Source organism: Hypanus sabinus, chromosome 10 (genome assembly GCF_030144855.1).
Source record: "Hypanus sabinus isolate sHypSab1 chromosome 10, sHypSab1.hap1, whole genome shotgun sequence".
NCBI classification, from domain to species: domain Eukaryota; kingdom Metazoa; phylum Chordata; class Chondrichthyes; order Myliobatiformes; family Dasyatidae; genus Hypanus; species Hypanus sabinus.
In genome coordinates this window covers 111,039,737-111,064,769 of record NC_082715.1, presented here as the reverse complement: position 1 = coordinate 111,064,769, position 25,033 = coordinate 111,039,737, and the positions used below count along the sequence as shown (strand labels likewise).

The 25,033-nt window shown below is 41.0% G+C and overlaps 1 protein-coding gene across 1 annotated transcript in view; it reads right to left on the bottom strand.

Annotated features, from left to right (window-relative positions):
• The window catches only part of LOC132401348 (dynein axonemal heavy chain 8-like), an 895,336-nt gene that overhangs the window by 692,813 nt on the left and 177,490 nt on the right, over positions 1–25,033 (bottom strand). Inside the window, exons 18-19 of the mRNA XM_059983478.1 lie at positions 19,021–19,208; positions 9,362–9,442 (exon numbers count right to left, since the gene is read on the bottom strand). Coding sequence (XP_059839461.1) covers positions 9,362–9,442; positions 19,021–19,208 — 269 coding nt within the window. The remainder of the gene's footprint in view (positions 1–9,361; positions 9,443–19,020; positions 19,209–25,033) is intronic.

The following is a 25,033-nucleotide window of genomic DNA, read 5'->3' as shown; positions in this document are numbered from 1 at the left end:
GGAGCAACTCACTGAAATCTATGGAATATAGAAATGCCTAAATAGAGTAAACATAAATAGGATGTTTCCAGTCGTGAGAGTGTCTAGGAGCAAACAGCACAACCTCACAATATTTCTTTTAGAACAGAGATGAGAAAGAACAGGGCATGATGAATTTGTAAAATTCATTGTCAGAGACCCCTGCAGAGTCCAAATCATTTGGTATATTTAAAACAGAGATTGATAAGTTCTTGAGGATGTCCAAGGTTTGGGAGTGTGCAAGAGAATGGGATTGTGAGGGAGAAATAAATCAACCATGATCAAATACAAGGAGTGATTGATAAGTTTGTGGCCTAAAGAAGGAGTCAATTTTAGAAAACCTAGCACATTTATTTTTCGACATAGTCCCCTCTTACATTTACACACTTAGTCCAGTGGGTGGAGCATATGAGCCTCCAGAAAGTGTCCCCAGCATGGGTAAGTGATAAGTTCATGGCCTAAGGTAGAAGGAGATGAGTTTTGCAGTTCTCGTTACATGCACATGCAGTTCAACTCTGTAATTATGCAGAAAGTTTGAAGTTAATAACTCATCTCCTTCTACCTTAGGCCACGAACTTAACAATAACCCCTGATGAATTATTAACTTCAAACTTTCTGCATAATCACTCAAAAAGTTGACCTGCATGTGCATGTAATGAGAGCTGTATAACTCATCTTCTACTTTAGGCCACTAACTTATCAATCACCCCCGCTGTGGACACTTTCTGGAGGTCCAAGATCCATATGCTCCACGACCACTGGACTAAGTATGTAAATGTAGGAGGGGACTATGTTGAAAAATAAATGTGCTAGGTTTTCTAAAATTGACTCCTTCTACCTTAGGCCACGAACTTATCAAATACCCCTTGTAGCTGAGCAGACTTGATGAGCTAAATAAATTAATTCTGTTCCTATATCTTATGGTCTATTACATAAAGATTTCCACCTTGGGAAATTGATTATTTACAATCCCTTAAGATGGCACTTAGCTGCAACCTCCATTGGGGTTATGGCTCAGTTTTACTTGTTTTTGTTTTTTATTAAAGTTATTTTAGTCTTTTTTGGTTTTGTGGGGATGGGTTTGTGGAGGAAAGTTAGGGGTCAGGTTAGGGTATTAGGGATAGGGATGTGGGTGAACAGGGAATTAGAGGATAGGCCAGAGTTTGAAATCTCCACTCTTCATTCCAAGAACAGAAACACAAACATCCACACACTGGGCCGCGATGTCCAGCTTGATGCTGGGCTGATGTACCAGTGTGGATGAAGGCTAGTAGCTCCCCTAGGGTCAGCGAGTGGTTGGTGGGTTCAAGAGTCCGAGTTCGATGTGGGCGAGAGGGACATGGACTGATGACCCCCTGGGTTCATGAATCAGTGACCTAAGATCAAGGCCAAGTGTTTGGATCCCATCATCAGTGAAGCCTCGTTTTCAATGGTTGGCAAATGCTATTTACAATGTCTAGGACTGAGGCCCAGATTGACACCATAAAGCGTGGCAACATATGTGGGCTTGCCCCTAGTGCACACTTTGGTGTGTTAGTTTTTAATGCAAATGACACTTTTCATTATACCAAAAGTATGGATGTTGTAGAGACTAAAGTGCTGGGAACTTGAGACCCATCCCCTAGCAGTCATTAGAAAACAGGATGGAAAATTACTCAATGACTCTAAAACTTGAGAGCATATTAGAAAGACATGAGAAACTGTAATGCACTCTGTTACACAGAGACATGGCTCACTCACAGCTCTCTGGGTATGACACTCTACTCCAGGAGGTTTCAGCATTCATTGTATGGATCAGATGGTAGTGGCAGGTAAAGCCAAAGGCAGTGATATTTGCTTCTGTTTTAAAATGACATGATACTTAAAGATGACAGGTCTGTCTCAGTCCTGCTCCAGCACTTGGAACGTATAGTGGTCATGTGTCATCCATACTATCTCCCAGGTGGACTCTCCACTGTTATCCTGGTGTTAATATACATCCCACTCTGGCAGGCATCAAGCTGGCACTGGAAGAACTAAGCATAGTGATTAACATACAGGAAATCATGCACCCCAATCATCGTAATGGATTTCAACCAAGCTAGCCTGAAGAATCTGCCAAACTCCTATAAGCATGTCATGTCTAACACCAGAGGACCCAACACACTAGATCAGCTAAAAAACTATTACAAGAGCAAAGAGCCATCTTGAACAAAGGCAGAGAGGCAAATGGATACTTGACTCCTGTGGTAGGGCTTGCATGCCATCACATTCTACAAAGTGAATTTAATTCCCATAAATGTCAATGATACATAATTCCTGAATGAGCAATGCCTTTTATGCAAGCTTTGAGAGTGAGAATAATGACACACCTGTGCAAAGCCTCACAGCATCCAACGACCCCCTGATCTCAGTCTCAGAGGCTAATATTGGAACATTCTTCAGGAGAGTGAAACTTGCTGGAGTGAACAGAGGCATCTTTAACCTCTCACTTCTGCAATTTTGAGGATTCCGTGGCTTCAAGATGGCATTAGTTTCAGCAGTGCCAAAAAAGAGCATGGTGATGTGACTCAACACTACCATCTGATCACACATGGTACACTCACTGTAATGAAGTACTTTGAAAGATGCATTATGGTTTGAATTAACTCCTGCCTCAGTAAGGACCTGGACCAACTTCATTTCCTTATCACTGTAACAGGTCTATAGAAGACACGGTCTCACTAGCTCTCCACTCTGCTCTGGAAAACCTGGACAACCAGAGTACATACAACACATACTCAATGTTCAACACCATCATCCCTTGGAATTTATCTTCAGTCTCTAAGACCTGAGCCTCTGTACCTCCCTTGCATTCTTGGGAGAGGCCACAATGAGTGCAGATCATTTCTCCTCACTGACCATCAATATTAGTGCCCTTCTCAGGGCTGTCTGCTTAATGCCCTGGTGGAGACAGTATGGCTAAGCATAGCTCCAACATCATCTACCAATTTGACAAGTACACTATTGTTGAAGGTAGAATCACAGATGGTGATGAGGCAGCATACAGGAGTGAGAGACCATCTAGTTAAATGGTATTGTAACAACAACCTTATACTTAATCTCAAAAAAAATGGAATTGAATCTGGTCTTCAGGAAGGGGTAGTCAACATTTTGTCCTCAGTGAACAATCTGAGGTGGAAACAGTGAGCAGCTTCCCTCCATTGAGTTGCTTCCCTCAGAGGGGCTGCTGGTTCAAGTCACTGGCATCAGAGGGGCCTCTGGTTCTAGTTGTTGCTATTGGAAGGGCTGCTGATTTGAGTTGCTGTCATTGGAGGGACCACTCATTCAAGTCGTTGCTGTTGGAGGGGCCACTGGGTGCTAGATGTTATCAAAATTCTGATATTTATGGATTGGAATGTAGCTCAAACTAACTGTAGCTCATATCGGCTTTTTTCAATTCAATCTTTTTTACAAGTTCTCGCCTGTTCTTTCTTGTTGCAGATTGGTGGGCTGGGAGTTGGGTGACCAGTTAGTTCTTGTGCAAGGGACAGGTTTGGGGTTTGCGTGTTTTTGTTTCTTTTTCTTTTCATGTGGGGGTAATTGATATCTTTCTTTCAATTACTTGTATGGTTTTCTGTATTCAATGTCTGTCTGGAGAAGACAAATTACCGAGCTGTATTCTACATAAATATTTTGATAGTAAAATGAACCTTTAAAACTTGGGGCTTCAAGTTCCTGACTGTCAACATCTCAAAGGACCTATCCTGGGCCAGCAAATAGGTACAGCTATGAAGCAGGCATGCCAGTGTCTCTAACTTCTTAGAAGTTTAAGGAGATTCGGTACATCATGAAAGACTGACGAACTTTAACAATGGAAAGTGTTCTGACTGATTTCACCATAGCCTAGTATGGAAACTACGTTTGTATAATACATAGGAATCCAAGAGGTTATAGAGCGGTGAACTTCCATCAAACATAAAACTTTCCCCACTATTGAAGACATCTAAAAGTGCTGATGTCTCAGGTAGTCAACATCCACCATCAGGGACCTCTACCAAAGAGGACATACCATCATCTCAATGCTGCCATCAGGCTGAAGGTACAGGAGCCTGAAGTCCCACAGCTCAAAGTTCAATAGCAGCTTCCTCCCCAGTGCCATCAGGTACTTGAAATGACCTGAAAAGCCAAAACCTTAGACAATAGACAATAGACAGTAGGTGCAGGAGTAGGCCATTTGGCCCTTCTAGCCAGCACCGCCATTCACTGTGATTATGGCTGATCATACACAATCAGTACCCCGTTCCTGCCCTCTCCCCATATCCCTATATATAGACTATATATCTGTTCTCTCTCTCTCAATTTTTTAAACATTATTCATTTTTTCAGGATATGGGCGTCACCAACTAAGCCAACATTTATTGACTATGCCTAGTTGCCCTTGAGTAGGTGGTAATGAGCTGCCTTCTTGAACCACTGCAGTCCCTGAGGTGTAGGTACATCCACAATGCTGTTAAGGAGGGAATTCCATGATTTTGACCCAGCGATAATGAAGGAACAGTGATGTTTCCAAGTCAGAATGGTGAGTGACTTGGGGGGGGATTTCCAAGTGGTGGTGTTCCCAGGTATCTGCTGTTCTTGTCTTTCTGGATTAGTGGTTGCCAACCTTTAAGCCCAAGATCCCCTACTTCGGCCTTAATGAAAGGCAAAATCTACCTACTAAATCGTTTAGAGAAAAAACAGCTCAGATTGTACTTCCAACTTGAGGCCCTTTATTTGGGCTAATTGTATTTGAATTACATAAAATGCTTTTGTCAAACTTTCAAATTAATTCAACCAAGGAAACACTAACTAGCATATCAAACAAGCCATAACTGTCTTTCGTTAGAATATTACAATACTTCATACCTTTAATTCTAAGTTTCATTATTTAATTTTATTTTATTTCAACACAAAAAAAAACAAATAAAAATTGACTGTTGCACTCAGAGTGATGACTGGGGCTGAATACTTTCTGCTATTCCCTGAAATTTGGCTCATAACTACAGACAGCCAGTCTGAGATAGTCTGTGAGGTGTCTGGCAGTAAGACAGATCCTGTACTTAGATTTAATCATTTTAATCTGTGAAAATGCAATTTCACACAGATAAGTTGACCTGAAGTAGGCACTGACTTTTAGTGCACATGTGGTGAGATGAGGAAACTTCTCCCTGCTGACAAGCCCCAAAACTCACCATCCCTTGATCTTGCTTTAAACTCGATGTCATTTTGCAAATCAATTATTTCAATTTCAATATCACTTGGCACACCATATACTTGCTGGAATTTGGCTGCTATCTGTTCTAAATCGATCGGCAGAAATAGGTTTGAAATAAATGTAGCAATATCTTTCATGACATTTAACTCCCCAAAACACCGATTGAACTCTATTGCCAGTTTGTCTTGGTAAGCACAGTACTGCTCAGGGCGAAAAGCATTTTTTCCTTGATGGCCTGTAACATTTTCTCCTAGTTGGGAAAGTGTGTTAGCTTCCTGTTCTTTAAATTTGATATCCAAACACCAAGCTTGGACTGCACTTATCATGTGGGGCAGGTGTCAGTCTTTTCCCATGAGCTTGTTGTTAAGTGCATTTAATTTAGCCATTAGGTTTGTCAGAAACCCTAAATCCAGTAGCCATGCATCATCTGACAGTTCCTCATGCTCCTCGTTTCTTGTCGACAGAAAAGTCTTTATCTCAGGCAGCAAGTCAATAGATTGTTGCAGCACTTTGCTGCGACTCAACAACCGGACAGAGGGACTATACACACATGTGCACCGGGCAGAACGAAAGTAAGTAAAACCCCGCAACCCCAGAAACAACCTCTCTTTACAAACAGCTTTCCGTAGCGGGAGTATTGCCATTATCCTAATTAGTATTACTTATTTTTATAATGCTCACATTACAACAGTATTTGTGTATTTATTTTTCGTGGGTTTTTTTTGGGATCTACTGGGAAAGTCTCAAAGATCGACCAATCAATTGCGATCAACTGGTTGGCAATCACTATTCTAGATTGTTGGGTCGTGGGTCTGGAAGGTGCTGCCTTAGGAACTTTGGTGTGTTGTTGCAGTGCATCTTGTAGATAGTACACACTGCTGTACCTGTTTGTCGATGTTGGAGGCAGTGGATGCTTGTGGAAGGGGCACCAATTAAGTGGGCTGCCTTGTACTGGGTGGTGTCAAGCTTCCTGGGTATTGATGGAGTTGTACTCATCCAGCAAAGTGGCAGGTATTCCATTACACTGCTGAACTGAGCCTTATAGATGATGGACAGGCTTTGGGGAGACAGGAGGTGAGTTACACACCACAGGATTTCTAGCATTTGACCCGTCTGGAAGCCACAGTGTTTATAATGGCTAGACCAGTTCAGGTTCCTGTCAATGGTAACCCCCAGGATGTTGATAGTAGGGGATACAGTGATAGTGATGCTATTGAGTGTCAAGGGATGATGGTTAGAGCCTCTCTTGTTGGAGATGGCCATTGCCTGGCACTTGCATGGTTCAAATGTTACTTGCCACTTGTTAGCCTAAGCCTGGATATTGTTCAGGTCCTGCTGCATCTGGGTATGAACTGCTTCACAAACTGAGGAGTCATGAATGGTGCAGAACATTGTGCAATTGTCTGTGAACATCCCCACTTCTGACCTTATAACAGAAGGAAGGTTACTGATGAAGCAGATGAAAATGATTGGTCCAAGGACCCTTCTCTGCAGAACTCCTGCAGTAACGTCCTGAGGATGAGATGATTGACCTCCAACAACCACAATCATCTTTCTTTGTGTCAGGTATGACTCTGACCAGCAGAGGGGTTTCCCCCTAATTCCCATTGACTCCATTTTAGCTAGGGCACCCTGATGCCATATTTCATCAAGTGTTGCCTTGATGTTGAGGGCTATCACTTTCACTTCATCTCTGACATTTAGCTCTTTGGTCCCTGTTTGGACCAAGGAGGTATTGAGGTCAGGAGATTAGTGGCCTTGATGGAACCCAAACTTGCCATCCGTATGCAGGTTATTGCCGAATAGGAGATGCATGATAGCACCGTGGATGACCCTTCTACTACTTTGATGATATAGAGTAGGCTGACAGGATGGTAATTGGATGGGCTGGACTTGTCCTGCTTTTCGTGTACAGGACAGACATGGGCAATTTTCCACATTGCTAGGTAAATGCCAGTGTTGTAGCTGTACTGGAACAGCTTGGCTTGTGGCGCAACAAGCTGGAGCACATGCCATCAGGACTATTGCCGGGCTTTTGTCTGGGTCCATAGCCTTTGCTGAATCCAGTGCTTTCAGTTGTTTCTTGATATCATGTGGAGTGAATCGGATTGGCTGCATAATGACATTTGGGATGCTGGGGACTTCTGGAGAAGGCCAAGCTGGATTATCTTAGGACAGAAGATTGGTGCAAATGCCTCAGCCTTATCTTTAGAATGATGTGCTGGACTCCTCTATCACTGAGGATGGAGATATTTGTGGAGCCTCCTCCTCCAGTGATTTGTTCAATTGTCCACCACCATTCACGGCTGGATGTGGCAGGACTACAGAGCTTAGATCTGATCTGTTGTTTGTGGGACCATTTAGCTCTGTCTATTACTTGCTGCTTATGGTGTTTGGCATGCAAGTAGTCCTGTATTGTGGCTTTACCAGGGTGACTTCCCATATTGAGGTATGCCTGGTGTTGTTCTCGGCATACCATCCTGCACTCTTCTTTGAACCAGGGTTGATCCCTTGGCCTGGTGGTAATGTTAGAGTGGGAGATATATGGGGCCATGGAGTTACAGAATGTAGTTGAGTACAATTCTGCAGCTGCTGATTGCCCACAACGTCTCATAGATTTCCAGTCTTGGGCTGCTAAATCTGTTGTAAGTCCATCTCACTTAGCATGGTGTTAGTGCCACACAATTTGGTGGAAGGTTTCTTCAATGTGGAGATGGGATTTAGTCTCTACAAATACTGTGCGGTGTTCACTTCAACCAATGCTGTCATGGATAGATGCTTCCACGGCAGGCAGGTTGGTGAAAATGAAGTCAATTATTTTTTCCATCTTGTTGGTTCCCTCACCACCTGCTGTAAAAACCAATATAGTAGCTATGTCCAGTAGGACCCAACCAACTCAATCTGTGGTGCTACTACTGAGCCACTCTTGGTGATAGACATTGAAGTCCCCCACCGAGAGTACATTTTGTGTCCTAGCCACATTTAATGCCTCCTCCAAGTGCTGGTACATGGAGAAGTACTGATTCATCAGCTGAGGGAGGACAGTACGTGGTAATCAGCAGGAGGTTTCCTTGCCCATGTTTAACCTGGTGCCACAAGACTTCAAGCAGTCTAGAGTCAACGTTAGGAATTACCAGAGCACTCCCTCTCTGCTGTATACCACTGTGCCAACACCTCTGCTAGGTCAGTCCTGCTGGTGAGACAGTACATACCCAGGAATGGTGATGGTGGAGTCCAGAATGTTAACTATAAGGTATGATTCTGTCAGTACAACTTTGTCAGGCTATTGCTTGACTAGACTGTGAGACAGCTCTCCCAACTTTGGAACAAGTCCCCAGATGTTAGGAAAGAGGACTTTGCATGGCTGGTTTTGCCATTATCATTTCCAGTATCTGCGTTGATGCTGGGTTATCCATCCAGATTCATTCCTTAACATTTTCTTTTTATCAGTTGGATACAAGTGAACGGCTTGCTAGGCCATTTCAGAGGGCATTTAAGAATCAGCCACATTGCTGTTGGTCTGGAGTCACATATAGGCCAAACCAGGTAAGGACGGCAGGATTACTCCCCTAAAGTACATTAGTGAACCAGATGAGTTTTTACAACAACTAACATGGTTTCATGATCATCAGATATTTTCACTGAATTCAAATTCACCATCTGCCCTGGTGGGATTTGAACTCAATTCCCTAGCGTATAATTGTGTCTTTGGATTACTGATCCAGTGGCATTTACCACTATGCCAAATCTTCCCCTCAAATGGCACAAATGTCATTATGTTTTTTTTGTCTTATTTGTTTAATTTATGTTAATTAAAGTTTATGTTATCTTACGTTTGCCATATTCGTAACGTAGTGTGCTGCTGCTGCAAAAAAGCTAATTTTCACAATATTTATACCCTGTGTATGTATGCCTATGATAATAGACTACAGCTTGAACCACCCATGATTGTTTTTATGATTGGGAAGTTGTACCACCACTTTAATCCAGTTGACTTCATAGAAAGCACATGGCTTCAAGGATTGTGACAGAGCTAATGCAATCCAATCTAGTACCAATATGCACTAATTGATACAGGAAACAAATATAATAAAAATTTGTCTCTTATATTTTGAATTTAATACTCACTTTATTAACTTTTGGAGTTATCAATGCTGTATACTCAGAAGGCATTTCTTGGCATACTCTTTCAAATTTATGAAGTATAGCCTATTCATGGTAAAAGACAGGAAGAAAAGTTTTAATATGCAAGTTTATTTTCTTTCTCTCCATCAACACTAATTTGAGTCCATATCTGTTCCAAACAATGACACTTAAACTAGCTGTGAATACAGTATTTTTCTCCATGCTACTAACTCCAATTTATGCTGTTTCTTAATCTGAGAGAATGTGAAAGTCTGTAAGCAATACAAGCACTTGTGTCTAAATTAAATACATTAAATGGACTACCAAAGCAGCAAATGACATCCTTTATGTGTCACTGGCCAGTTTGTGTAAGGAGATAACAACTGTATTATGTGCAGAAATTATCTACAGAATTAATACGTATCATCTGATGAACTTTCATTTTTATTTCATTGCATGGTATGAGCCATCATGAAGGCTACTTTTTAAAATATTTTAAAGATATCACACGATAATATAAATTCTTGCTGACTAATTTACTTCTGACTGTTGCCATTTTTATTGCTTTACAGAGTCTGAAAATTTACTCTTTCTGCTCAAGCTTTGTTTTTGCCAATTTTGTGCTATCAAATCAAATAATCTGTCCTTGTTTTGCATTTTAGAGCAGCTATTGGGAAAGAGCAGTGCCTGAAAGAGCACCTATACACACAAGAACAACAAATTAGTTTTTTCCTGCTTCACCGTGACTAACAAAGAATGTGTCAAGTGCATTTGTGTAAATAAGAAGACAGTTATCTTGCTACTGAAGCCAAACTATGGTCTCTATTAGTACTACTGGCAGTTTTAAGAACATACAGTATTAAGCAGGAACATCAGAAACATAAGCAGTAAGCGATCTGGTCCTTAGAGCCTGCTCCAGTCTCAATCAAGTGTAAACCTGATTGTATACCATTTTCAAGCATCATCCCTACATTCCTTAATTTGTTAGTTATTTATTTTAAAAGCTTTTAGAAATCCTAGGATATGACTTCAACTGCATGATCTTGTTTTACTTTTGCTATTACTCATTCAAATTTTTACTTATTAACAATATTGGCAACAAAATAGAATACTTGTTATCAAATGTTTCCAAAGATAAAAAGATAATCTGTTAATGTAAGAAATGCAAGTGAAAACATATACTATTAACAAGTTATTTGAAGAGCTGATCTTTAGCAAACATATATATTGGCAAATATCATTTCATCCACAGAACTTAAAATAAAGACTACTTTCTAAATATCATAACATTGGGGGATGGAGTAGGTAGTTAGGGGAGCCTTTAGATGTAGATTGTTAAAATATAATTTGAAAATATGGAAATTAAAAGGCAAACAAAATAATTTTCCTTTCAAGTGGAAGAGCTATGATGCAAATTCATAGAATTAGAACAAAACAGCACACACCACAAGAACACGCTCTTCAGACCACCGTGCCTGCTTCAACCACGAAGCTAATCTAAACTAACGTTATCTTATAACATGTGGTCCATATCCCTATGGTTCTGCCTATTTATGTGTTTGTCTAAAAGCCCTTTAAATATTGCTATCATATCCATTTCTACCTCCTCCTCAGGCACTGTGTTAAAGGCCCCTGCCACTCTGTATAAAAATAAAAATTGCTTCACAAATTTCTTTTAAATTTTTATCCCTCTCACAAACGTATGTTCTCTGGTATTTGATGTTCAATTAGGTGGACTAAAATGAAATGGGAGTTTGTGGTATTTGTGTGGCATGAATGTTACCTTCCATCTATCACATTAGACCTGGATACTGTCCAGGCTTTTTTGCATTTTGTTGTGGACTGCTTCATTTTCTGAGGAGCTGAGAATAGTGTCCAACACTGTAAGATCAACAAAACCCACCCCTACTTCTGACCTTATAATTGAAGGAATTGAAGGTGGTTGGGCCTAGGACATTACGCTGAGGACTCCTGCAGAGATGTCCTGTGACTGAAATGATTGACTCCAACCACCTGAACCATCTTTCTTTGTTCTAGGTCATACCTCAGTTTCTTGTATGAAGGTCATACATCGATTTCCTGAACAGGTCAGGGTCACCCAATTTGAATACTGCAGGTTTGGACTTCAGAAGGGAGCAAATCTCTCATTTCATTCATGGTTTCCAGTTGTGAAATAAACACCTGATTTGATGACTTTGGTATGCAATCCTCTATACACTTAATTATGAAGTCTGCAATGGTGTTGATATTCTCACTTAAATTGGCTCTTGGGTCCCTGAATATGGACCAGTCTACCAATTCAAAGCGGTTGCAAAGAAGCTCATCTATTTCGTCATAATGAGACTGTACATCTTTCTGTACAGTTTGTACACAGGGAGAAGGCACATGGGTTTTGAGAGGAGTGGGGCAAATGGGACTAGCTTAGTTAGGCAACTTAGGCAGCATGGATGAGTTGACTGAAGACTTGATTTCAACATTTAAGAGAAATTTGGGTAGGTACATGGATAGGAGAGGTATGGAGGGCTATGCTCAAAGGGCAGGTTGATGGGACTTGGCAGAATAATAGTTCAGCATGGACTAGATAGGTCTTACTTCTTCTAGTTCTGATGAAGGGTCTCAGCCCAAATGTTAACTGTACTTTTTTCCATAGACGCTGCCTGGCCTGCTGAGTTCTTCCAGCGTTGTGTGTGTTGCTTGAAAAACCCCTTTCTACCAGGTGTCTGTAGAGACATGGCTGGTTAGCCCCTTGCTAACAAGCCAATGGACTTAGTGGTGAGAAAACCATCTTTATCAAACTCCGTACGTCTAGGGTCGATATGATTTGGATTCCACCAGACCAGGAGAGCTGGGATGTTTAGACCACCTGTACCCCAAACTGAGCGAATACTGTATAAATGCTGCCCTCTTGCAATTACCTATCAGCAAGAAATAACAGATCGTACACTGCATACAATTATAAAGAAAGCATACTTACAAATTTAAGCTTTATTGAACAGTTAGGAGAAAGAAAAAAACAGTAAAAGGACCCATTGCTGTTAACCTAGTCCAAATATGTACGTAAGTTGGAGCCCATCTTGAAGTTGTCTTTAACTCACATACTAGACCCATGGTCTGCATGAAAGTACACAACATCTTCCAAATGTCTATTGAAATCCATCTCTTAATAAATGGGCTCCCCCACAGGAGTATTGGCCCTTCCTCCTTGAAGTCATTCATCTGAAGAAAGCAGCTTATGCAAAAGGATCAGCATTCTCAGCCATCTTCCCTCCTGTCTTCTCCTAGCTCCTGCCAAAAGACCTCGACCCACACCAGTGCCCATCACAAAAACCTCCACCCTGTATGCTCTAAAACCTTTTCCCAATTCCACCAATGACTGGCTAATACAACATTCCTAAATTGAATAACATAACCCTTTATCTTCAGCTCAAACCCAAACATGCTAAAGCAGAACAGACTGCTCTTACAGAACTGCTAAAATGAAATACTGTACCTACAGTATAGCAGTAAAAATCTTAACTAGGGTGTTACTCTTGGGTTTCCAGCACCTGCAGATCTTCTCTTGTTTGTGATAGGCTGAAGGACCAGTTTCTTTGCTGTAGTGTTCAATTACTCTATCACTCTGCCCATCCAAATATCTTTTAAATTCAACAAATGAGAGATTGAATAGATTGGGCCTGTATTATCTTGAGTTTAGAAGAATGGGAGTTAATTTTCTTGAAGATTACATTCTTACAGGGCTCAACAGGCTGGATGTAAGATTGCTTACAGTAACTGACAAATCTACTGCTAAGGATCACAGTCAAGATCAAAATTGAGGGAAAATATTCTTAGATCTAGTCTTGTGCAATGAGACAGGTAAGATTAACGATCTTGTAGACAGGAATCCTCTTGGAAAGAGTGATCATACTATGATTGAATTTTGCATTCAGATGGAGGATGAAATAGTTAGATCTAAAACTAGTGTATTATGCTTGAACAAGGGAGACTACAACAGGATGAGGGAGGAGTTGGCTGATGTGGATTGGGAGCACAGGTTATTTGGTAGGACAGTTGAGAAACAGTGGAATACTTTCAAAGAGATTTTTCACAGTGCTCAACAGAAGTATATTCCAGTCAAAAGGTAGGACAGTAAGTGTGGGTAGAGCCAGCCTTGGATAACTAAGGAAATAAAAGATAGTATCAAATTAAAAGCTCATGTGTACAAAGTCGCAAAGAGTAGTGGGAGACTGAAGGATTGGGCAAACGTTAAAAAGCAACAAAGAACGACTAAACAAAAAATAAGGAAAGGGGAGATAGAGCATGAAAGTGAATTAGCACTAAATATAAAAACAGATAGCAAAAGTTTTTATAAATATATAAAGCAGAAGAGGGTGGCTGAAGTCAACATATGTCCCTTGCAAGATGAGAAGGGGAAATTGATATTGGGTGATAAGGAAATGGCGGAGGCATTGAACGACTATTTTGTGTCGGTCTTCACCTTGGAAAACACATCCAATATGCCAAAAAAGGATGTTATGGATGAAGTGGGAGGTGAGGACCTCGATAAGATCACTGTCACTAAACAGATAGTGATGAGCAAACCAGAGGTCCTGAAGGTAGATAAGTCCCCTGATCCTGATGGGATGCATCCCAGGGTGCTGAGGGAATTGGCAGAGGTTTTAGAAGACACCTTGGTAATCATTTACCAAAACTTTCTAGACTCTGGGCAGGTCTCGGTGGATTGGAAGACAGCAAATGTCATGCCACTTTTTAAAAAAGGATGTAGGCAAAAGTCGGGCAACTATAGGCCAGTTAGCATCACATTTATAGTCGGTAAAATGCTTGAAGCTGTCATTAAGTGAGAAATAGCAAAACAGAAATGAGTGGTTCCATTAGATAAATGCAGCATGCATTCAGAAAGGTCCTGTTTGACAAACTTACTGGAGTTCTTTGAGGACATAATGAGTGCAGTGGATACAGGGGAATAGGTGGATGTCATATACTTGGATTTCCAGAAGGCATTCAATAAGGTACCGCACAAGAGACTTATAAATAAGATATGGATGCATGGAGTCTGAGGAAGTGTATTGGCATGGATAGTGGATTGGTTAACCAATAGAAGGCAGAGTTGGTATAATGGGTGTTTCTCTGGTTGGCAGTTGGTGGTGAATGGGATGCTGGGTCCGCATTGATGATTTGGAAGAGGGGACTGAGTGTAGCATAGCAAAATTTGCTGATGACACTTAACAGAGTGGAAAAGCAAATTGTACAGAGGAGGTGGAGAGTCTGCAAAGGGATATAGATAGGTTAAGTGAGTGGACCAAGGTCTGGCAGATGGAATACAATGTTGGTAAATGCAAGATCATCCACTTTGGAAGGAATGATAGAAGAGCAGATTATTATTTAAATGGTGAAAGACTGCAGCATGACTTTGTGCAGGGGGACTTGGGAGTGCTTGTTCATGAATCATCAAAAAGTTATTACAAAGGCAAATTGAATGTTGGCCTTCATTGCTAGAGGGATTGAATTCAAGAGCAGGGAGTTCATGCTGCAACTATACAGGGTACTGATAAGGCCACACCTGAAGTACTGCATGCAGTTCTGGTCTCCAGACTTGAGGAAGGATATACGACTTTGGAGGCAGTGCAGAGGAGATTCACCAGGTTGATTCCAGAGATGAAGGTGTTAACTTATGAGGAGAGATTGAGTCGGCTGGGATTATACTGTCCGGAATTCAGAAGAATGAGAGGGGATCTTATAGAAACATAAAACATTTTGAAAGGGATAGATAAGATAGAAGCAGGAAAATTGTTTCCCTTGATAGGTGAGACTAGAACTAGGGGACATTGCCTCAAGGTTCAGGGGAGAAGATTTAGGACGGAGATGAGGAGAAACTTTTTTTCCCAGAAAGCAGTGAATATGTGGAATTCTCTGCCCAGGGAAGCAGCTGAGGCTTCTTCACTAAATATATTTAAGATACAGTTAAATAGGTTTTTACATAGTAAGGGAATTAAAAGTTATGGGGAAAAGGCAGGTAGATGGATGTGAGTTTACGGACAGATTAGCCATGATCTTATTGAATGGCAGGGTGAGTTTGATGGGCCAGATTGCCTACTCCTGCTCCTATTTGTTATGTTCTTATTGTCATATGCACAAGTGCATGTATGTAGAGGTGCAATGAAAGCATTACAAGCATGGAATATCATTTAAACAACAATTGCAAGAGAAACATAAACATAAATTATAAACTACTTTTACAAGAACCATCAGAATAAGAACTGAAATGTGAAGCAATTTCTTCATCATATGTGGTGAACCTTTAAATATTTCACTCCAGATAATCTAACAGGGGGCCTTGATCTGTCCCATTAATTCTGTTTCTCTTTTCAGATGTTGTCTGATGAAAGTTTATGACATATTCAATTTTTCTTTCACATTTCCAGCATCTGCATTTTTTTTTTCATTTTAGGTGTTCACCAAAGTCCTCTATAGTTTTTGCAAGAAATAAAAAACATTTTATCAGCATAGTAGGTCAGCCACTGAATTAAAAAGGAGTCACTTCTTCAAGATTTGTGAATGACTGAAATTTTCTGCAGAGAACTGTGAATACAACACCATCTATTTTAGTATCATCTGTAAACTTACTAACCATGCCTTGTGTTCACATCCAAATTATTTGTATAAATTATAAACAACCGGTTCTAGCATGACCCCTGTGGAACATGACTGGACATGGGCTGAGTGTAAGAAACAACCCTTGACTATCATTATTGGCTTTCTACGACTGAGTCAAATTGCTATTTCCTTACGGATCCCATGTAATCTAATCTTCTGGACTAGCATGCCATGAGGGGCACAGAACTTAGAACATTACGGCACAGTACAGGCCTTTCAAGGTGACTGGTGGTGTAATGGTATCAGCGCCAGACTTTGAGGTGAATGGTCCTGAGTCTGAATCCAATCGGTCTCTTGCATACTTTCCATATGTACTGGTTTGAGTGTCGAGCTAGCATATCCACCTCATAAAAAGCAATCAAATGCTATAGAAATGGCTAACAGGCTGCCTGATGTGCCACAAGGCATGAAAAGGGACAACAGGTCTTACAGCCCTTGATGTTAGGATGACCTCTTAGCACTCTCTTGGAGCAATCTAACTCTTCCTTCCTACATAGCCTTCCATTTTTTAAACCATACATGTGTTATTGAAGAGTCAATTTAAATATCCCAATACCCAGCATTCTGTTAAAAAAAACTTACCTGTGACATTTCCTCTACATTTTACTCCAATCATTTTAAAATTATGCCTCCCAGTATAGACATATCCACCCTGGGAAAAAGTTTCTGGCTATCCACTTGATCCATGCCTCTTATCATCTTGTACATCTCTATGAAGCCAGCTGTCATACCTCTTTACTCCAGTCCTCTTGACTAGATGTTCCACATCTCTTGTCAACCATGGTTACTTTACCATCCTTTCCCTGCTCCACTGGGACAAACCTCTACAGAACCCATACAAATGCTCCCTGAATAATGTCCACAACTCCATTATGCATTTCCCTGAGCATATCTGTTCCCAATTTATGTTCCAAGTTCCTGCCTAATAGCATCATAATTCACCCTCCCATAATTAATACTTTCCCATACTCTCCTATCCCTATCCAAGCCTTCAGTAAAGGCCAGGGGGTTGTGGTCACTAACTCCAAAATACTCATCCTCCGAGAGATTTAACTCTGATGATTCATCGCCGAGCACCTTGTCAAAGGTTTTACTGAAGACTATACAGGGAACATTCTCTGTCCAACCTTCATCATCCCTCTTAGTTACATTCTTGAAGAACTCCAAGTGATTTGTCAGACCATACTTCCCATGCACAAACCAATGCTGACAATTCCAAATCAAACTCTGTCTCTCCAAATAACAGTAGATCCTGTCCCACAGAATTCCCTCTAGAAATTTATCTACCACTGATGCCGGATTCATTGGCCTGTAGTTTCCTATTTAATTTTACTATCCTTTTTAAACAGTAATCTCACTTTAGCCACTTCAAGTCTCCAAAACCCCACCTGTGGCCAAAGATGAAGCAAAAATCTCTGTAAGGGGCTTAATAATTTGTTCTCTATCCTCCAACAAGGTCGTTTATGGGGATCAGACAGGAAAGTGAGGATCAGACAAAGGAACAGATCGGCAATGTTCTTAATGATTGGTAGTATAGGTACAAAGAGATAATGGGCATCTTTTACTTGTGAATTTGAGATGGTTAGGTAAGGGATTAGAAGGGCTTTGATGAAATAACTACTTAACCAAAAACTAGGCTGTACTACTGAAAGGATGATGGATACAAAAAAAAACTTCAGCATTTTTGAAAGGTACCTAGATGAACAGTAGATAGCTGGATACACCTTATTTGTCTCAAGCTTCATCAAAATTCCAAAGCAAATTTTATAAAATCCAGAAATGTTTTTCTTTAATTTTTTGTGTTTTCTGTAAATTACCATAATTGTCACAATAAGTCTGTGGCAGATGCAATCTCAATGGCTCTTCACAAGGCCTTAGATCATTTGGACAATACAAACACCTATGTCAGAATGCTGTTTGTTGACTATAGCTCAATGTTTAACATTATCATTCCCACAGTGCTAATTGATAAGCTATAGAAGTTGGGCCTCTGAACTCCCTCTGCATTAACAGAGACCTCAATCTGTAAAGATTGTTGATAATACCTCTTCCTCTCTGACAATCAACACTGCTGCACCACAGGGGTGTTTGCTTAGTCCACTGTTCTTCTCCCTCTACACCCAGGGCTGTGAGGATAGGTATAGCTCAATTTCCATCTATAAGTTTACTGATGATACAACCATTGTTGGTAGAATCTCAGATGAGGATGAGAGGTCATACAGGAGTAAGATTTATCAGCTGGTTGAGTGGTGAAGCAGCTAACCTTGCACTCAACGTCAGTAAAATGAAACAGCTGATTATAGACTTCAGGAAGAATAAGACAAGGGAATATGAACCAATCCTTATAGAGGGATCAGAAGTAGAAAGAGTGAGCAATTTCAAGTTCCTGGATGTCAAGATCACAGAGGACCTAACCTGGTCCCAACATATTGACTCAATTATAAAAAAGGCAACACAGCAGCTGTATTTCATTAGAAACTTGAAGAGATTTAACTTGTCACCTAAAATACTAGAAAACTTTGACAGATGTATCATGGAGAGCATTCTGATAGGCTACGTACAGGTACAGAGGCCTGAAGTCACACACTCAGCAATTCAGGAACAGTTTCTTCCCCTCTGCCATATGATTCCCAAATGGACATTGAACCCATGAGCACTACATCACTTTTTAAAAACTACATATATAACTTGTGCTTCTGCATAATATTTAATATAAACCTATATACTTACTGTAATTGATTTACTTTCTTTTTCTATGTTATCATGTTTTGCATTGCACTGCTGCTGCTGTTAACAAATGTCACAACACATGCTGGTGAGAATAAACCTGATCCTCATTTTGAAATACACTGACAATTCAGTACTAATGTTCAGTAAACAGGTTTAAAATAAATTTGAAAAATATCTTTTCTGCAATCACGAGGACTGCAACTTGCAATGTATTTGCAGAAACTGCAATTTTATTTATGCATGTAGTATAATTATTATAAGGAATTACCAGAACCTACCTCCAAACAGTCATGATTAGATTTCAATATATTTTCAGACTTTAGCAAACATCTAGCTGTCTCTGGTACATCCAGGCCCATCTTTAACATACATTTGGTCTCTCGAAGTAGCTCAAAAATTCTGTGATCGAAGTTCAATTGCATTATCCCAGTGTCTGGATCTCGTTTTAAAAGAGGTCCATGAATGACTGTATAAAAAATAAATTTGGTATATTCAAATATGTAACTGCAAGCTGGAATGAAATTAAATAATTTTATATTCAATATAGTTGTGCTGAAAGGCAAGTTCCATTGGAATTATAAATATACAAGTCATATACACTGAATTCAAAATATCCATCTCCGGGAGGTATTCAGATTAACTAACACATCATAAGCCCCTCTTATTTATTAGATTCTATGTAATAAGTAATAGTAATAATAGTAATAGTAATAAGTAATATAGTAATAAGAGTAATAGTAATAATAGTTATAAGAATAACTAATAGTAATAAGAATCCCAAATGTAGTCAGTAATGTATGTACTGTACACTTTGATACACAAGTAGAGTGGGCATCTTCTGAGGTAAACAACTTTGTATTGTGAAGCAATACACATTGGTAGAGAAGCAGATCACAGTTCAGTAACAGGGAAGGAGAATATTTAATAGCACATGTTATCCATGGGTTAAAAACACATGACTTATGAACACCCATGCACACAATGAGCTCCTGAAATATCATTAAATTCAAAGGTCCTACTGAATGACAGAACTAGTATCCTCCCCCTCTCTACTTTTAGTAATTGTTCTTTTTATTTGGCACATAAGACTAGCTTAATCACCACAACGGTCAGCATTAGGAGGTGAGTCAAAGGGCCTGCCTCCCTGCAATATGACTAAGTGCACCTTACCAGTGCTTTGTACAACTGCAACATAATGTCCCAACTTCTATACTTAATGCCCTGACTGATAAAGACCAGCCTGCTGAATGAAATGTCTTTTTAACCCACCCTAGCTATCTGTGACGCCACTTTCAAAAAACTATCTACTTAATTCAGAGCAAGAAAGCTGCAAGTGAATGGCTGATTTTTCGGAGCAAAGGGAGTTTTTTACTACTTGGGATCAAAGAGAGGCAAGACTGCACAGGCACATGACATCAGACAATACAGCTTGAAAGTTTTACAAAGAAGACCACCATATCCAGCGGGCAGCATTGGAGCAGGCAGCGGAGTGAGAGGTGGCAGAGTGATAGGGCTTTGGCTCAACTGGCTTCGGCGGTAACGAGGCGAAATAAGTTTAACTGTGTTAATTGTGGAAAGGAGGAAGTATGTGTATAAGGCCAGTTTTTTATGCTTGGTGTCAGATGTGGGGGTTCCTGGAGTCACCTACCCTCCCAGCCAAGCATATCTGCACCAGGTGTGTCGAGCTGCAGCTCCTGAGGGGCCAATTTAAGTAACTGGAGATGCAGCTCGATGATCTTCGCCTAGTCAGATAGAGCAAGGAGGTGAAAGAGAGGAGTTACAGGCAGGTAGTCACACCAGAGCCACGGGAAACAGACAAGTGAGTCACAGTCAGGAGGGGGAAGGACCTGTGGCCGTACCCTTTGACTCTAAGCACTTCTGTTTGAGTACTGTTGGGGGCGATAGCCTACCTGGGGGAAGAGACAGTGGCCGTGCTTCTGGCACAGAGCCTGGCCCTGTGGCTCAGAAGGGTAGGGAAGGGAAGAGGAAGGCAGTAGTGATAGGGGACTCTATAGTTAGGGGTCAGACAGGCGATTCTGTGGACACAAGAAAGAAACTCGGATGGAGAACAGCCAGAGGTCGTGGTACATATTGGTACCAATGGCATAGGTAGGAAAAGGGAAGAGGTTTTGAAAAAAGACTGCAGGGAGTTAGGAAGGAAGTTGAGAAGCAGGAACACAAAGATAGTAATCTCGGGATTACTGCCTGTGCCATATGACAGTGAAAACAGGAATAGGATGAGGTGGAGGATAAATGCGTGGCTGAGGGATTGGAGCAGGGAGCAGGGATTCAGATTTCTGGATCATTGGGACCTCTTTTGGGGCAAGTGTGACCTGTACAAAAAGGATGGGTTGTACTTGAATCCCAGGGAAACCTCCAGGTGGGGAGGTTTGCTAAGGCTACTGGGGAGAGTTTAAACTAGAATTGTTAGGGGGTGGGAACCGAACTGAGGAGACTGGGGAAAAGGAGGATAGCTCACAAATGGAGAAAGCTTGTAGACAGTGCGAGGAAGAGGATAGGCAGGTGATAGAGAAGGGACACACTCAGACCAAAGGCTTGAGATGTGTCTATTTTAATGCAAGGAGTGTTGTGAACAAAATGGATGAGCTTAGAGCGTGTATCAGTACTTCGAGATATGATGTGGTGGCCATTACAGAGACTTGGATGGCTTAGGGACAGGAATGGTTACTTCAAGTGCCAGGTTTTAGATGTTTCAGGAAGGACAGGGAGGGAGGCAAAGGAGATGGGGGGGGGGTGGGGGCACTGTTGATCAGAGATAGAGTCACGGCTGCAGAAAAGGTGGACGCCATGGAGGGATTATCAATGGAGTCTCTGTGGGTAGATGTTAGAAACAGGAAGGGTCAATACCTACTGGGTGTTTTTTATAGGCTGCACAATAGTAACAGGGATATCGAGGAGCTGATAGGGAAGTAGATCCTGGAAAGGTGTAACAATAACAGAGTTGTTGTGATGGGAGATTTTAATTTCCCAAATATCGATTGGTATCTCCCTAGAGCAAGGGGTTTAGATGGGGTAGAGTTTGTTAGGAGTGTTCAGGAAGGTTTCTTGACACAGTACGTCAATAAGCCTACAAGAGGAGAGCCTGTACTTGATTCGGTATTGGGAAATTAACCTGGTCAGGTGTCAGATCTCTCAGTAGGAGAGCATTTTGGAGATAGTGATCATAATTCTATCTCCTTTACAATAGCATTGGAGAGAGATAGGAACAGACAAATTAGAAAAGCGTTTAATTGGAGTAAGGGATATTACGAGGCTATCAGGCAGGAAATTGGAGGCTTAAATTGGAAACAGATGTTCTCAGGGAAAAGTACGGAAGAAATGTGACAAATATTTGTGTAGAGTTCTGTACAGGTACATTCCAATGAGACAGGGAAGTTATGGTAGGGTACAGGAACCGTGGTGTATAAAGGCTGTAATAAATCTAGTCAAGAAGAAAGAAAAGCTTACAAAAGGTTCAGAGAGCTAGGTAATGTTAGAGATCTAGAAGATTATAAGGCTCTAGGAAGACGCTTAAGAAGGAAATTAAGAGAGCCAGAAGGGGCCATAAGAAGACCTTGGCAGGCAGAATTAAGGAAACCCCAAGGCATTCTACAAGTATGTGAAGAGCAAGAGAATAAGACTTGAAAGAATAGGACCTATCAAGTGTGACAGCGGGAAAGTGTGTATGAAACTGGTGGAAATAGCAGAGGTACTTAATGAATACTTCACTTCAGTATTCACTATGGATCTTAGTGATTGTACTGATGATTTGCAGCAGACTGAAAAGCTTGAGCATGTGCTTAAGAAAGGGGATGTGCTGGAGCTTTTGGAAAGCATCAAGTTGGATAAGTCGCCGGGACTGGACAAAATGTACCCAAGGCTACTGTGGGAGGTGAGGGAGGAGATTGCTGAGCCTCTGGCGATTATCTTTGTATCATCAATGGGGACTGGAGAGGTTCTGGAGGATTGGAGGGTTGTGGATGTTGTTCCTTTATTCAAGAAAGGGAGTAGAGATAGCCCAGGAAATTATAGACCTGTGAGTCTTACCTCAGTGGTTGGTAAGTTGATGGAGAAGATCCTGAGAGGTAGGATTTATAAACATTTGGAGAGGTACAATATGATTAGGAGTAGTCAGCATGGCTTTGCCAAGGGCAGGTTGTGCCTTATGAGCCTGACTGAGTTTTTTTGAGGATGTGACTAAATACAAACATACATTGATGAAGGAAATGCAGTATATGTAGTGTATATGGATTTCAGCAAGGCATTAGATAAACACTGCATGCAAGGCTTATTGAGAAAGTAAGGAGGCATGGGATCCAAGGGGACATTGCTTTGTGGATCCAGACTGGCTTGCCAACAGAAGGCAAAGAGTGATTGTAGATGGGTCATATTCTGCATGGAGGTCAGTCACCAGTGGAGTGCATCAGGGATCTGTTCTGGGACCTTTACTCTTCGTGATTTTTATAAATGACCTGGATGAGAAAGTGGAGGAATGAGTTAGTGCTGATGACACAAAGGTTGGAGGTGTTGTGGATAGTGTGGAGAGATGTCAGAGGTTGCTGTCAGAGCTGATAGGATGCAAAACTGGGCTAAGAAGTGGCAGATGGAGTTCAACCCAGATAAGAATGAAGTGGTTCATTTTGATAGGTCAAATATGATGGCAGAATATAGTATTAATGGTAAGACTCATGGCAGTGTGGAGGATCAGAAGGATCTTGGGGTCCGAGTCCGTAGGACACTCAAAGCAGCTGCGCAGGTTGACTCTGTGGATAAGAAGGTGTATTGGCCCTCATTAGTCATGGAATTGAATTTAGGAACCAAGAGGTAATGTTGCAGCTATACTGGAACCCCGTCAGACCCTTCTTGGAGTACTGTGCTCAGATCTGGTCGCCTCACTACAGGAAGGATATGGAAGCCATAGAAAGGGTGAAGAGGAGATTTACAATGATGTTGCCTGGATCGGGGAACATGCCTTATGAGAATAGGTTGAGTGAACTCCGCCTTTTCTCCTTGGAACAAAGGAGGATGAGAGGTGACCTAATAGAGGTGTATAAGATGATGAGAGGCATTGATCGTGTGGATAGTCAGAGGCTTTTTCCCAGAGATGAAATGGTTGCCACAAGAGGACACAGGTTTAAGGTGCTGGGGAGCAGATACAGAGGAGATGTCAGGGGTAAGTTTTTTACTCAGAGAGTGGTGAGTGCATGGAATGGGCTGCCAGTAACGGTGGTGGAGGCAGATACAATAGGGTCTTTTAAGAGGCTTTTAGATAGGTACATGGAGCTTAGTAAAATAGAGGGCTATTGGTAAGCCTAGTAATTTCTAAGGTAGGGACATGTTCGGCACAATTTTGTGGGCCAAAGGGCCTGTATTGTGCTGTAGGTTTTCTCTGTTGTAATCCTAGGTCCCCATGTTCCAAAACACTCCTCAGGGCACTAATATTCATTGTATATTTCACTCTGGTTTGACTTCCGAAAATGCAACACCTTTCACTTGAATTTTTCTCTCCTTTGCCTACTCACTAACTGATAAAGAAACCATTGTAATTTTGATAACATTCTTCATTGGCTATGATACCATCTACTTTAGTATCATTCACAATCCAAAAAGCAAATTGCACTTCTTCATTGAAAACTTAACCTTTACTAACTCTTTTATTGAATCAACACTCAAACAGTAGTATCCAGTCATTCACTTGTAATGTTTGCAGAAGGTGGAAGACTATTGTTTGCATTGTGGTAGACTTTATCAAGCAGTATTAGTCATAGAGTCGTCCAGCATGGAATTACATCACCAACAATGAAGCACCAATCTCCACTAATGTATTTTCCCTATGCATTCACCATTAACTTCACCATCCACACTGCTGTACTCTCCTGCTATCATCCTTCAAGTAGAGCTAATAAAGTGTAGCAACTCAACCTACAACCAGGAAGAAATTGACGTGGGGTAAGAAACCAGTGAACATTAGGACACCAATGCAGCTGTAAGAAGGTATAAGTTAGACAGAGGCAACACCCAAAAGTCATAATTGAATCTAAGCCTCAGAATCTGAGAGCAGTGATGCCTCTGCGTGCTAACACTGTTTTAACACAATTTAATGGCAAGTAGGGCACGTTTCTAAAAGGCAGGACTGTTGCCATGAAAGGGTAGTAATGATATCTCACTGTGAACTATAAAGCTATTCTAATGTCATTGAAAGATAGTGACACAATTTCTAGCCTTCGTTTCTATAAAATATGCCACACGTTCAACTTAACAGAATATAGCTGCATGACAATCAAAATGAAT